General features: G+C 41.4%; 1 protein-coding gene across 4 annotated transcripts in view; it reads right to left on the bottom strand.

The window, feature by feature from the left end:
- Window positions 1-278: 278 nt before the first annotated feature.
- Window positions 279-16,091, bottom strand: part of PDE1C (phosphodiesterase 1C) — a 540,295-nt gene continuing 524,482 nt past the window's right edge. For 2 of the 4 annotated variants that reach the window (XM_024991087.2, XM_059885887.1), the window contains exon 19: window positions 279-2,906. In XM_024991087.2, the coding sequence (XP_024846855.1) occupies window positions 2,737-2,906 (170 nt within the window). In that variant the 3' untranslated portion in view covers window positions 279-2,736. Of the gene's footprint in view, window positions 2,907-12,503; window positions 14,672-16,091 lie in introns of those variants that run through there. The other 2 variants (XM_024991083.2, XM_024991084.2) reach the window with 1 other exon arrangement.

Genomic DNA, 16,091 nt, shown 5'->3' with positions numbered 1-16,091 from the left:
ATTATTACTCATATTCTCAGTGATTTATTGGCTTTCTAGTGTAGGGAGAAGGAGGGTTCTTTTTTTTTCTTTCAAACTATCACCTATACCATCAGGAAGAAAGATGAAAGGGTAAGTTAGACTATTCATTTTGACAAGATATTCAGGACTGAATAGTGCCATGCATAAGGGAAATCTAGCTCTTTTCAAATGTATCCCAAAATCTGCAGAAGAAAAAGATGACTCACAAGAAAGTTCTTTAAAAGTATCTTTTTATTTGCTAAAAGAATATAATCTGGCATATCTATACAATCCATCATGCAAAAAATATGGTAGGCATTTCATAAGCAATGCAGAATTTCAATATCTGTACATTTGCTCAAATAAAAGATAAACAAAGGCTCAAAAGTGACAGCTTGGGATTAAAGAATACAGAAGGAGCCAACTTTCTTCCCCAGGATCATGACTTCCAATGCCAAGAAGCACACAGTTTCAGTACTGCCACTGAAGGTACTGACAGACAGGTGAGGACCATCACGTGTCGGCTGATCCACTGGAGGCCACCACCTCATGGTCAGTTTCACTGTGTGTCTGAATGGCTCTGGGCAGCAAGCACTAATGTATCTGTATACAAACAAGTGGGCTTCCCAGGTGGCTCAGCGGTAAAGAATCTGCCTGCCAATGCAGAAGATGCTGGTTCCATCCCTGGGTTGGGAAGATCCCCTGGAGAAGGAAATGGCAACCCACTCCAGTATTCTTGCCTAGAGAATCCCACAGACAGAGGAGCCTGATAGGCTACAGTCCATGGGGTCACAAAAGAGTCAGACATGACTTAGCAACTAAACAACAATACAGGTAGGAATTATCTATTGAGTTAACCTAATTCAGGTGGATGAGACTCTACCAGCCTCAGGAAGTGTCCTTTTGCTCAGGCACCAAGCAAGGAGCTAAGAATTACAATTGCTTCCTTAAGGGAGTTACAGTGATTTTCCTTTCTGTATACTCATTAAATTTCCCCAAAATACTATCACAAAGCACACTGTAAATACATTGCTCAATAGCATGATGGGCACTAAACTCTGGTGCTAACTCAACCTGCAAAGCTGTGGTTTATTGGAAATAAACGTGGAGAAAGAGAGGAGAAGACGACAAGCCCTTTACAATCAGATCCCAAAGGCTGTGGCTCAGGGCACAGACCTCCCTTTGAGAGGCATCCCAGAGAGTTTTCCTGGCTGTGAGATGCTCATAGCAACCTCCGCTGTGCAATTATGACTCTCCAGGCTCAGCAATAGCGATCTGAACCCAGAAATCCCTAATCTTCATCCCAAAAGGAAAGAGTGGGAGTTGTGAAGCCCACTTTCTAAGTAAGCAAACAGAGGCTTTTCAAGGTTATGCCATATAGACAGGGCCTGCAACTAGCCATATTCAGGACAGGCTTGGAGGTCAGACCTGCCCGACAACAAACCTGAAGTTTTCCACTGCACCAGACTATTTCCAAAGGGATCAAAAGCTATTTCTGACCTTGAAACCCTCCTTACCATTTCTGTGAATTTAGTCCCAAAGTAAAAACTCTAGGGAAACTTACGGAAGGGCTAAAAAATGCCACCATGAAGAAAGGTAAGTTACAGACTTCTATGCTGCCCACAGCTATGAGATCAATTGGGCTCCCAAAGAGACTTAGATATGTGGTCTATTGGGAAGATGACCAGAAATTTTACTGAAAGATACCTCTAACCTTATGGAGAAAAACCAGGAAATAAGGAATTCAAATTAGGTTCAGCATTTTATATTCTCCTGAAGGAGGACCACGAGACTAAACGGCCATCTCCTGGGTGAATGTTACGGCAGGAGACTCTGAGGCACGGCATCCCACTGACTCCTGGCATTGTCTACTGTGAATGAAGACGAAGGACTGGAGGAAAGCAGAGCCAAAATGCATCTCCTCCCAACTCTCTAGTCCCGACAGTGAGGCAATCGTGCATAAGGCTTACAATGAGAAACAAAATAAATCCTTGGGAATTCCCTGGCAGGCCAGTGGTTAGGACTCCACACTTCCACTACCAAGGATCTGGGTTCAATCCCCAGTCAGGGAACTAAGACCCTACAACCCGTGCAGCAAAAAAAGGAAAGAATGAAGACAAGGGTCTTTATTTTTCACTTGGACCTGCTTTGTGAAGCCTAAGTTCAGAAGTACCTATGAATACAATTCATCAGTCCTCCTTTCCCTTTAAGATTGCTTCATTCAGAAGTACAACTTTTGGTTGGAACGCATTTACTTTGAAAATTCTGTTTTTTGATGAATTTTAAATATTTGTATTGAAAATCAGAAATGATGTTTTAAACAGTGCATTTCTTAAAAACAATAATCATTATTAAACCGATATTTTCATTGAGGCAAGTTAATTTCCAGGGATGAAAAAAAGTGTCAGTGGAAGGAATTTCATTTTTTCTGAACGGGTTGCATCCTTTTAACTTTGGTCCAATTTAGACTTTGAAAGATCTATACTGATAACAGCCACAGGAGACAACTCTTACTGGTTTGCTGCTAGAGGCTGCCCAAATCCTGTGACTGATGGATCTATAACAGAATAGCAAAGGGGAAATTCACATACAGTCTTCACCATGCCTTGGTGGAGTCAACAACGATAGTGCCAGCCTCAAAGGCCTCCAAAGTTCCTGAAGGCATAACTGGCTGTGGCTGGTGAGTGGACAGAGGCAGCTGAGCAGGCCTCTCCTTCACTCCCTCTTCCCCTTGACCTATTTTCTGTTCCAGTTATGTGAGATGTTCTGAATCTTCTTCATTTTGATCCTCTGATCCAGCATCTTGTACCTTGCAGGATGCTCATCAGGTTTCTTCGGGACCGAAGGTGCATAGGAGCTAGAGGCATAAGCGGGGCGTTTAAAGTGACGCAGAGGAGGCTTGATGACTGGAGCCATGCAAAGGAAGACAGACAGCGGTTAGCCTCGCCAGTGACACAGTGTGCCTGAATCCTGTGGCAACTTCCTGGCCCCTAAACGCGTTTGTTTTCTTTAAAAGCAGGAAACAAACAGGGTTGAACTCTCACTAGAAACCTTATTGCAAATACACGAATAAGCACATTCTTACCTTGGCCATTCACTTAAAATAAATAAAGACAATTTCCTAGAGATAGACAGTGATGACGCTAGAATACAAAGATTCTGTGACAATGAATGGATGAATTTAAGGAAGAGAGAGCAGTGGTGTCACTTTGGGAAAGAGTACAGTAAACACAGGTGAGCACGGCCGTGTTGTTAATCAGCACTTACCACTGTATGTAAGCTTCTATGGTTGCAAAGCAGCATGCAATCCTGGAGTGCTAATAAGAAGCACATCACCACTGAGAAAATATTCACAAAGTCCCTGTATAAAGGTCTAGTAACCAAAATATAGAAAGAACTTCTTTTTTTAATTTATTTTTTTTATTATTATTATTATTATTTTTTACTTTACTTCTTAAACTCAACAAAAGGAAACAAAAAACCCAGTTTAAAAATAAGGGCCTCCCTGGTGGCTCAGTGGTAAAGAGTATGCCTGCTTATGCAGGAGACGTGGGCTCGATCACTGATCCAGGAAGATGTCTCATGTCGCAGAGCAACAAAGCCCGTATTCCACAACTATTGAGCCCGCGCTCTAGAGCCTGGGAGCCGCAACTACTGAAGTCCAAGTGCCCTGGAGTCCACGCTCCACAGCAAAAGAAGTGACCGCAACGCGATGCTCACGCACCACAAGAGAGCAGCCCCTGCCTTCCACAGCTAGAGAAAAGCCCACACAGTGACAAAAACTGGCACAGCCAAAGATAACACATATTTTTAACAGTAAATAAATATAAGCAAAAATCTGAACAGACTCCTTGCCAAAGAAGATATACACACAGCCAAAAAGCACGGACAAAGATGCTCAACAATTTTTGCCATTCAGGAATTGCAAATTAAAATAACAATGATATATATACACTACATATCTATTAGGATGTAGTACTGTTGAATGAAAAAAAGCATAGATACATCTAATCTCACAAAAACATATAAATGTGTGCATAGGAAAATCTGGGAGAATGTACATATAAACCATAACAGTGATATCTCTGAGTAGTATAAACATGGAAATTTTATTTCTTTTTGGTTGTATACATTTTCTATTTTTTCTATGATGATCAAGTTTCAGTGTTCACATTACTAAACTTTTTTTGAAAGAAACATACTACTTTTAAACGGAAACATACTATTAAAAATCTCTTCAATAGAATCAAGTATCAGAGCTATTGAATAAAATCATACACAACAGAAAGTCGGGAAAACTGAGTTTACTCTGAGCTTTAGACCTAGACCTTTCAGAGTACTCATCGCTGAGTATACTTTTCATAGCCTAGAGATTAGTATTCATTCATCAACTTCTTAGAGCACTTTCTGTGTGTCTTGAACAAAAGAGGCAGAAACCTCTGCCCTCGTTGGGCTTTCATTCCAGTGACCCCCTCTGGAACCTGTGACTTGTTTACAGAAGGAAGTGTTCAGTCATAATAAGTGATGATATTACTACAAGCTGCATACTACCCACACCAACTTTGCCTTTAGAATCTAGACTAACACATACTTAAGATCTTCAGCAAATGGGCCTGTAGTGCCATAATAACGTATATACAGAATAGATGATTTTAAAAAGATCTCTGAAAGTTCATTCTGTTTCTTGAGGTAAACAAGAGATCGCAGCATAAAACACTCTATGAACAGATATAAAAAGAGTCATGTTACCCTGGAGAATGGAAAAGAAACAGGTGAGGGCCTTGAATTAAAAGCTGATTGTCCCACACGTCTGGGCTAGCTGATTTACTGCTCTTTAAGTCACAACCCCTCTCCATATTCATTCTATTTTCACTACTCAGCATGAACCCAGCCAAAGTATTATTGGATTTCCCACTTCTCAGCATGAAGAAACATTTACCGTTTGCTAGAATTCTGATTGTCAGAACAGAAACTCTCCTTGCCACTGGAGCTGCTGCAAATAGTCAAACCCGCTGATAGAGATCGGCTCCCCACAGAGACTGTGGAAATACTCATGCCTGCTGTCACCCCCACTCAAAATGTGGGAAAAAAGAAGAATTCATAAGTGCTGTTTGTACACACTGATTGCCTTCCCCCTCTGCAGGGGAATGTGATTTGATGACAGGGCAAAACAGCAGCGCCTGGGATGAGCGCACCATTTTGATTCTAATGAGGGCCTTTCTTCTGGGGTGATGCTGTGGCCACTTAAGGACTCTTCATCTTTTGGCTATTCCTGAGCTATTTCTGGAAGTGGGGGTCGGTCCTTTCCCTTTCAATGACTGGATGCCTCCTACAGTTGAACCCAAGCAGTAGTGTTACAATCTTCCTCCACTCACCCACCCCAAAACTCTCCCCACTCAGGCAGAGAAGAACCAAATTGGGAACAGAACCCCCTTCCCTTCATATGCTTGATTATCAGCAATTTGGACCTTTTCCCTCTTGGGGACACAAAGTCTGCTGTTGTTTCCTAGAGCAATTTTCTTGGAGAAAATTACCTCATTAGCTAATGCAGATTTGACAAAGGCAAATATCTGCAGTGAACTTGGGAAAGTCATTCTCTATATTACTGAATACTTTCAAGTGTGCTTGGGAAAAGAAAGGTTCCAGACAAAAACTGATACATCATCCTTTATTTGACAATTACACACAATGTTTGTTTTTCATAGAAGTGATGCTCTTTTAGGAGTTTTAGTCCTCATTTGTTTAAATCTTATTTTTTCATAAACGCAAAGGTGTTTTCATTCTCATTCATTCTTTTTCATTCCTCCCAAAGTGTCTATGACTTTCACCCTTTCCCCTCCCAGCATCAACCTTTTATTCTGTCTGTCTCTAAGACCATTTTGCTCAGTAGCTACCTCCCCCCACTGCCCCCCTTAGGAAACTAACGCAGAGAATTCTTCAGAAAATAGATAGAGATTTATTCATATATTGAATTAATATAGCTGTTGGTTGGATTCAGATGTTGAAATATGAACGAAGTTTTTTGAATTGCTTGTCTGTACTGATTCCCAAGTACCCTTCAATCAAGTTGTAAATGTGGTCAGCGTTGCTGGGGGAGCAAGGTGTTCCTCAGTCAAAGGAACTAGGTTAAACTAGTATGTTCATGGCAGGACTTCTCCGAGACCTAACTGAAGGTGACATGGATTGTGAATCCCTAAGAACACCCAATGGCATGTGGTTTTCTCGATTTCATTAGGCTAAGGAGCCCCCTTTATCAGGAGCATGCCACTCTTTCACAAAGACTGGGTTGTTAATTCATCATTCCTGTTGCTATCATATCATGTATTCTATTAATTCAGTATGCCCTGTTGTCTGCACAGAGAGCAGGCAGAAAGAATGGTGGCTAGTACTCATCTAATCTAGGTGCAGCCTAATTTCTGTGGTTAAATCAAAATCTGTATTAGAGCTCAACTCTGTGTTTTTGGTCCCGTACAACTGCAGTGTCATCTTTTGGAACCACTGCATTGGTAGCAGCAGCAACTTCGAGAATTTCTGAAACTTTGCTGCAGAGCACTGCCTCCAAAGACAGCAACTTGGTTCATTTTTAGCTTCTGAAAAATTCTAATATTGGTACCTTTTAAAAAAAAGAAAACAGAAGTGTTGAGCATGTGTTTTCTTCTCTTTCAAAGATAATGCCATTACATGATCTTGAAAAAACCTGGACACATTTTGTAATTTCATTTATACACACCACATACACTAAAACTAACAAAGTACAAAATAATCTTTTATTGCCTCTTAAATGCTATTTTACATGGAGAACAAAATCCAATTGCCACACATTCCTTTTCTGAAATCCATGTCTATTGGTATCTATCTGAAATTTGATGCAAAGTCCTTATAAAAATGCACAAAAATCATCCATGAGTTTTGAATTGCCAGGGATTGACATGTTAAAATTCATTCTATGGAGGATGGAATGATGTAAGAACTGAGTCTGTGATTTTTATTTCAGGATCTCTGATGATAAAATTATATATCTGACATACATCATATACTAGGCATGATGCAAAGAATTTAATATGAACCAGCCTTTAATCTTCACTACAGTCCAGAGGGAGGTACTATTATCACCTCCTTTTTGAGTGAGGAAACTGAGGTGTAAAGAGCTTAAGAAAAAGTTTACACACGCATGTTAGAAGTCTTGATTCTGGGTTCACAGCCAAGTGGTCTGAACTCAGACCTCCAATATTTAAAATAACCTGAGACCTAAGTTCAGGGTGAGTTTTAATGACTACCGTAATAAATTAAAACATATCCGAGTATGTATCTGTGATACATAGGATTCCTGAGCACCCTTATTAGTAACCATAATCATATTTCCCCCAAAGCAAAAGCAAATCACACCCCATTAATACAATTTGTGTGGTAACGGCTCAGGAAGGAATTGCATAAAGGTCATGGCTAAAAATCTCTTAAATAATAGTTGCTTTTGTCTCTTCCCTCAGCTATGCAGGGTTGGGAGGCTAACAGCTATTCCAGAAGTCTGAGCATGGGAGACAAGCTTTCAAGTTAGGGGAGCCCCACAGTCTTGAATGAAAATTTTAACTTGGTGGTTCTCACCCCTCAACTGCATACGACAACCACCTGGGGAGCTTTTAAAAATCTTGAGTATATATGGAAGCAACCTAAATGTACCTCAACAGAGGAATGGATAAAGAATATGTGGTACATATATACAATGGAATATTACTTAGCCATAAAAAGAAATGAAACTGGGTCATTTGTGGAGACGTGGATGGACCTAGAGAGTGGCATGCAGAGTAGAGTAAGTCAGAAAGAGAAAAACAAACATCACATATTAACACATATATGTGGAATCTAGAAAAATGGTATAGATAATCTTATTTGCAAAACAGAAACAGAGATACAGATGTAGAGATAAATGTATGTGTATCAAAGGGGAAGAAGGGAAGGGAGGAATTGGGAGATTGGGATTGATACATATATACAATTGATTTGTTGTTGTTTAGTCACTCAGTTGTGTCTGACTCTTTTGCAACCCCCATGGACTATAGGCCACCAGGGCCCTCTTTCCATGATAAGAATACTGGAGTGGGTTGCCATTTCCTCCTCCAAGGAGGCTACCTGACCCAAGGATTGAATCCATGTCTCCTGCATAGACTGGCAGATTCTTTACTGCTGAGCCACCAGGGAGACCAAGGTCCATCTAGTCAAAGCTATGGTTTTTCCAGTAGTCATGTATGGATGTGAGAGTTGGACTATAAAGAAAGCTGAGTGCCAAAGAACTGATGTTTTTGAACTGCGGTGCTGGAGAAGACTCTTGAGAGTCCCTTAGACTGCAAGGGAATCAAATCAGTTAATCCTAAAGGAAATCAGTCTTGAGTGTTCCTTGAAAGGACTGATGCTGAAGCTGAAACTCCAATACTTTGGCCACGTGATGCGAAGAACTAACTCATTGGAAAAGACCCCTATGCTGGGAAAGATTGAAGGCGGGAGGAAAAGGGGCCAACAGAGGATGAGATGGTTGGATGGCATCACCGACCTGATGGATATGAGTTTGAGCAAGTTCCAGGAGTTGGTGATAGACAAGGAAGCCTGGTGTGCTGCAGTCCACGGGGTCGTAAAGCGTCAGACATGACTGAGCAACTGAACTGAACTGAATGAGAACATACTGTATAGCACCGGGCACTCTGCTTAACACACTGTGGTGACCTGAATGGGAAGGAAATCCAAAAGGGAGGGGATACATGTATGGGTATGGCTGATTCATTTTGCTGTACAGTAGACTAGTGCAACATTGTAAAGAAACTATACTCTGATAAAAATTAATTTGAAAAAGTCCTGGGTACCCCAGACCCACAAAAGCAGAATCTACTGGGGCTGGGTGTTAGGCTGAGGCCTCAGGAGTTAGCTCTTCAGAAAATTTCATGGTGCAGGAGTTTGCAAACTGTTTTAGTCTCACCAATCTTCCCCTCCCGCATCTTCACAAAGCAAACAACACCAACAATATTTTGGACATTGCAAGTGTTCTGTAAACCGTAAACAGCTGGCTAGGGCTCTTGCTATAGTCTGATCACAACAAACTGCCTGTTTGGGAAGGAATCCTTTTTGCAGCATTTAAAGCTACTTGTGTGAAATTACACAAATTTTATTAGAGCACAAGACTTATGATACATTCTGAAGAAAACAATGGTACAACAGAAATGGCAGCAATCAATGATGAAACAGATACACATGCATACTTTCCTGGTTCTTTTGACTCAAGTTTCTTCACAATAACTTTGCACAAATATTGTATTAGTGGTTTATCTCCAGGATATATGTTCTTAGATACCTAAAGAGTGAGCAGTAATTGTCACAACTGCCATAAAATTTGCATTTCTAAGTATAAAGTATTTGGTGAACACTGAGATACAGGGGATACCTAAAAGCCTTGCCATGTATTCTACACTGGTAAGGTTCTCTCTAGTATGGATGATCTGATGGATCGTGAGATGTGATCCCAATTGTGATCAAAATTGTGCTTTTTTTTTTTTTCTCTCCTACTGGCATAGGTTTTTCTTCCTGTTGGGTCTATCATGAAGAAAAAGCTCTGAGAAATGAAAAAATAAAAAGGTTCTTTTTGTTGGGAAAAACAACTTTGATGTTATCACTTGAGAACTGTGAGGAAGTCCACATGTAGAAGAGCCAACATTCAGAGTCAGCAATCTTTTCTAAACACATTGAAAACTTGGAAAAGCAAAGAGTAAGACCAAAGAGTATGTTCCTGGGGTCTGACTAAGGGATGAGAGTAACAGTGGGAGATTTGATGTAGAGAGACCTGGTTTTAAAGCCTCCTTTATCTCCCCCAGCTATTTGATTTGGGGCAAACACTTCCCCTCTGGAAGCCTCCCTTTTCCCCTATGAATAACAACATTATACACCGAACAGGGCTCCTTGGAAGGACTCAGCAAGATGTGGCACGTGAAGGATTATCACGGTGTCTGGCACAAAAGAAGGCCTTCAGTGAAGGGCAACTTTTATCATTATTATTATTATTATTATAGTGACAGTGACTGAATCTGAGGGAACTGCTGGTGCGTAAGGGGAGACTAAACCCAGAGCGAACGGAGCTCCTAAAGGACTCTGGGCCGGGCACTGCCATCCGTGATCTCAGGCTGGTGGAAAGGGGCTGCTCACTCCTCCTGTCCTTCCCAGAGAATCAGCCTGATATCAGTCCTGGCTCCAGATTTGTCTTCCCTCTGGACTCTTTCTAGCTTCCTTTCAGGACATCTTGTCAGAGCATCTACATTCCAAACCTGACTCATGCCAGATTCTGATCGAGGCAACCACACTGGCTTGCCTGGTATGAATTAACTGCATTCTGAAGATGAGCTCGTGGGAACACATACAATTAGCCAAAAGCCTCCTCTCACTGCTAACATCAGCTCCATGGAGCGCAGAATCAAGGTGGGTTCATCCCAATTCCAGAGGCAGAAACACATCTTTTAAAACTAGTGGTGTGGCTGAATTGGTTTTCATAGCTGGTCTTTTCCTTAAAGGGAAGGTGGAAGATGTTCATTTGTTTCACCAGAGCAGGAGATTTGGTCCTCGTTCAATACTTAGGCTTCCCAGCAGACAGTTTTGAAAATGAAAGTTCACTTTTTGTGAAGCTGGGGCTTTGCTGTTTAAGGAGCCCGGTAGCATGGCCTGTCTTCTGCACCTTTCAGTGTCCTTACATCCCTTCTCTCATTTGTGGTCACCCTCCCCCATCCTTGGAAGGAGGGTCAGATTCCGTTCTGTCTCTGCCCCCATATGACTGGGATGTATAATTTCAGTTTTCCATTATAAAAATACAGAGACAGTAACACTCACTGCAGAGGCCAGGGTGAGAATGACAAGAAACCAACACGTGAGAGACAGCCAACACAGCACAGACACAGAGTAGGTGCTCACCCAGCATCAGCTTCCATCCTTTTCCTCAGAGGAAGATCCTACGTTTCAGGAATTATCTGGAAGGTTTGCGTTTGTCAGGAAAACTCAGTAACAGCATACTCCCCTGGTTAGAGTAATTCCTTTGTCTCCTCAAGACATGAAAGCAGTAATATGAAGGCCAGGCTCAGGATGTCCTTTCTTTTTGTAGAAATACACTCTTAGAACATGAACCCAACCGGAAAATTACTCTTAAACCATGCACATTAAATGTAGTGTTGTCTAAGGTGAGGGTCTATTCCTAAACTCTTCAAAGTGTAGTTTATATTAAAATTAGAATAATTAAACCCTACATCTATGTCAGAAAAGACTCTGGCTCTCCAAGGACTTTTCCTCAAGAAAATGAGAATACTAACTACTATTTCTATATCTGAAACTCACAAAGCCAGGAGCACAGGAGATAGGAAGCCTGCTGTCGGAGAAGCTAGTCAGAAAAAGCCCAGTTGACACTGCCTGAACCAAACAACCGAACCTGCATTTTTAGATCCTCTGAGAAACACGTGAAATACACAGAGGAAAGATAAACCATCTAGTTGTGTTGCCCTTCATCCAACCTGAAGCTGTTTGCTTCCTCCCACAGTTCTCAACCCTGGATGCCCATCAGATCACCTGGAGAGCTTCAGATTAACCGATTCCTAAGCCCAGCTGCCAAGAGTCTCAGAAGTAATCTGCTGTGCTAAGGTGAAGCCCATGCATCAGTATGTTTGTGATACCCAGTGATTCTAACTCATAGCCAGATTGAGAAACACTTGTCTCAGGGACTTTTATTTTGAGAATAAGTCAGCTTGTACTTAAGTTTTGAGGGCTGCTTGGGGTGGCTAGTGGGGGCTTCCCTGATAGCTCAATTGGTAAAGAATCCGCCTGCAATATGGGAGACCTGGGTTAGATTCCTGGGTTGGGAAGATCCCCTGGAGAAGGGAAAGGCTACCCACTCCAGGAATTCTGGCCTGGAGAATTCCATGGACTGTATAGTTCATGGGATCGCAAAGAGTCGGACACAACTGAGTGACTTTCCCTTTGGCAGTTAACGGGGTCTGGTCATCACATATAAGAGTGGCCAACCCTTGCCCATATGCTAAAATCTGTCACAAGAATCGAACCCATGAAGATCTACTTTGGGGAGAGGTAATGCAGTATTTGTGAGAGAGGCATGGATTTGGGGTGTCACAGAACTGGGCTAAGCTATTACCAGCTGTGAGATCCTAAGGAGATAATCTGTTTTGGGATTCAGGATTTTTGTTTTCTAGAAAATGGGGGAAATGGTAACTTCTTGGCATGGTTGCAGGGAGACTTTAAAGCAGCTATAACTTAGATAATGTATGTAGGGTACCTTGCAACCTCACAGAGTGCCAGTATGTCCTAGGTGCTTGGTATGTGGCTACCATTATTACATAGCACAGGAGATGAAAGGTCACCATTGGGAGCCTTTAAGTGGTGGCTTCCCTGGTGGATTTCTTATTACAGTATAGAAAAGTCATGTAATTCCCTGCACAAATGGATTTTACTACTTGAAAAACCTCAGCACACAATGAAGAGATTAACTTAATAAATTTATTTGTGAACATTTGGCAGAGAATACACCACTGTGATTCACAAAAGGCTAATTATCCAAAATGGGCATTTGTGGAAAAAAAAGAAATATATATATATATATATATTTTTTTTTTTTCCCCATTCAGCTACCTGAGGGAAACACTTTGCTGAAACCTAGTGCCATTTTAAGCAAAGCAGAAACATCCAGCCCATGTTCTAAACTATTTATACGATGTACAAATAAAGAGGTTCATTCAATTGTTTTGGGCAATGCCCAACCATAAGTGTAGAATCCTGGAGCTCCCAGATTCGAAGTGTGGCCTAGATACTCAACCAGGATGGAAGAAGCTTCAGTCTGGAACACTAATCTTGGAATTAGGAAAATGACAGCAAATGACTCTTGAGTCTTAAGACTCTGCATTTATTTTGCTAAGCCATGATAATTCTGAGTCACGTTCACTGGAAGTCATTCTTGGACCACTGTCTCCCTGGTCTTTGGGATTCCTCTTCTTATGCTTCATTCCATAGATCACTGATCCTCGCTTAAATTTCATGAAGATGAGATAGGGTGTTATACACATTTGCATCCCCAGAACATAACCCCAGTACTGCTAACAGTTGGTGCTGAAAAATATTTAATGATTGAAGAAACTATTTGGCATCACACTCACTAACCTTCATAAAGCTCCCATTTACTACAGAAGTGGTGAATCACTTAAAACACACACCCGCTGGCAAAGCTGAGTAAAATCTAGACAGCCTAATATTTATCCTTTGCATCAGCAATGCCTTGATACCTAGATTTGCTGCCCACGTTTGCTCAAAGAAGAATGTCAGCAAGTTCCTTTCCTTTGAAAGTTCAAGTTTGGATCTGAGCGCTTTTGCTTTACACCAATGCTACAATCTCAGTGCATTTCTACAGGTCTTCCCACAGTCTGGAGAGCCCGAGGCACAATTTTCAAGCCCCTCTGACAGCTAGGTGAAAGAGGGGAAGCAATCAGGAAAGGCTGGAAAATAAGATCTTTCCTTATTCCAACAATTGCTAGCTATTAAATGCCCTGCAACTTCGTGATTTAATGATTAATGGTTTAATTTAATAAAAATAATATTTAAATTAATAAAAAAGAATAAGAAAGTCCTCCTTCAAGGAGACGATCATTTTTAATTGAGTTCTTTGTTTTCATTTTATTTGCCCTGGAGAGCACGAAGCACTTGAGGCATGCTCTTTCAAAGGAAAGAAATATTTAGGAAGTTAAATATTTCTAAGTTTTTTGCTTGATTTTTTTTTTTCATTAGCTTGTGTATTTTTCTACGTGTGCATCTGAAGATGGGGAGTATAAGGCTAAATCTCTGTCCTTTGCTCACACCAACAATGACCTCTGTCAGAAGAAGCCTGACATTTCTTTAGGGTTCTAGAGCTCTGAAATGCTAAATCACCACATAACAAATATGCTTTGCTCTACTCCATAGTAAGAATGGCAACTGGTTTCCCTTAAATGGAGCTCAAGGTAAAAGGCAATTGCAAAGAGACCACTTGGGGGAATCTTCACTTAAAGTTAAGACAATGCAGAGGGATTTCATAGACAGAGCACTCGGTGGGCTACTGTCCATGGGGCTGCAAAGATTCAGACATGACTGAGTGACTAACATTTTCATTTTTCAGGGCCCCTTCACACCCCAAAATTGTGCTTGAAATGGGTACATACATAACTGATCTAATCCCAGGCAGAATATAGGTATGAAAGAAAGACCATTCCAATGTGGACTGACATCAGCTTTTACCCCTGAAAGTGAAACTCTGCTAACTTTGGGCAAGCTGTTTATCTGAGTACGCCTCAGTTTACTAATTTGTGAAATGGACATAATAGTATCTTCCTTAGAGGTTGTTGTGAGGATTAAATGGGATAATATGTGTGAGGAACCTACCACTGTCCCTGATATTTGATAGATGTGCAATACGTATCAAAGTATTTATTGTTAAAAACCTGTATTAAGTAAGATAAGAAATTACCATTTTTGAAGTTCATCACTCAATAACTTACAATACACATAATAGTTTGTTTTTTTAAAAAACCACATAAGCTTCCTAAAATGTCTTCAGACCTCAAGGCTGGTCAGTTCTCTTCTGAAGAATCCTCTGGCTGGACATTTTATCCGTAGTCCCCTAGAACAGGACACATAACAATGTCATTGCAAGCCAGTTGGCATCTCAACACACAAACTCTTTCTACATCAGGCAACAGAGATTAGAAGCAGAGCCACATCTATTGTCAACACTACCGTGCAAGCCAGCAGCTGCATACACAGGAGCAATCGGCTATCTGCATCCCTGGATGATTATGGTACTGTACCTGTCCATCTAAGGATCACTTCAGGAAAGTGATGTGACCGAGGCTCCCGGGGGCATCTGCTTAGAAGCCAATGACTAGACTCCATCCTTAGCAGTCATGACTGGAAGTGAAGCTCGGGGCCACTCCTCCAGTGAAAGCCAACATTTGCTCAGCTCTCCATCACTTATGGCCCACCCATGGGGCTTGACGGGGTTCATAAACCTCATGGGGTACAGCTGAAGTTGGCACTAGAAAAACTTGGCTGCAGGTGCTATTCCTTTACCAAAGAAGAGTCATTTTGCTATAGATGTGCAAGGAATCCAGGTGATGTCCCCAGAGCAGTTTCCTGGTGCTGGCATTTCAGGAGGAAGCTTTCTTAATTTCAGCAACCACACAAGCAGTTCTTTAATGAAGTGGCACCTGGTGGCTTCAGGATTGAAGCACGTGACCGACAAAACTGTCTTGGAAGACAGTCACAGATTTTTCACTTAAGAAATTCTTTAATATACACTATTTGAGCATATAGAAAAGTAGGATTAATAATAAAATGAACACTTATGTACTCTCTAAATACAGTTTAATAAAATCTTAACATCTTGCATGCTGCTGCTAAGTCGTTTCAGTCGTGTCCAACTCTATGCGACCCCATAGACGGCAGCCCACCAGGCTCCCCTGTCCCTGGGATTCTCCAGGCAAGAATACTGGAGTGGGTTGCCATTTCCTTCTCCAATGCATGAAAGTGAAAAGTGAAAGTGAAGTTGCTCAGTCATGCCTGACTCTTAGCGACCCCATGGACTGCAGCCTACCAGGCTCCTCTGCCCATGGGATTTTCCAGGTGAGAGTACTGGAGTGGGGTGCCATTGCCTTCTCCGAACATCTTGAATATTTGTTCAAATATTTGTTTAAAGAGATTAAATAAAAAGGTGGAGTTAAATAACTAATATACCCTTCCATGGGGGCTTCCTTGGTGGCTCAGATGGTAAGGAGTCCACCTACAATGCAGAAGATCCGGGTTCGATCCCTGGGTCAGGAAGATCCCCTGGAGAAGGGAATGGTAACCTATTCCTGTATTCTTGCCTGGATAATTCAATGCACGGAGGAGCCTGGCAGGCTACAGTCCTTTGGGACAGGATTGAGCAACTAACACTTTCACATACCCTTCCATGATGTTTCTCTCCCCTTTCTCAGAAAACTTATCCAGAATTTGATTTTTATTATTCCAGTGCCTATAGTCATTTAGTGATTGCATTTATA

This window comes from Bos taurus, chromosome 4 (assembly GCF_002263795.3).
Source record: "Bos taurus isolate L1 Dominette 01449 registration number 42190680 breed Hereford chromosome 4, ARS-UCD2.0, whole genome shotgun sequence".
Classification (NCBI taxonomy): Eukaryota; Metazoa; Chordata; class Mammalia; order Artiodactyla; family Bovidae; genus Bos; species Bos taurus.
The sequence above is the reverse complement of the archived record's forward strand: the minus strand, read 5'-3'. Positions and strand labels throughout refer to the sequence as shown.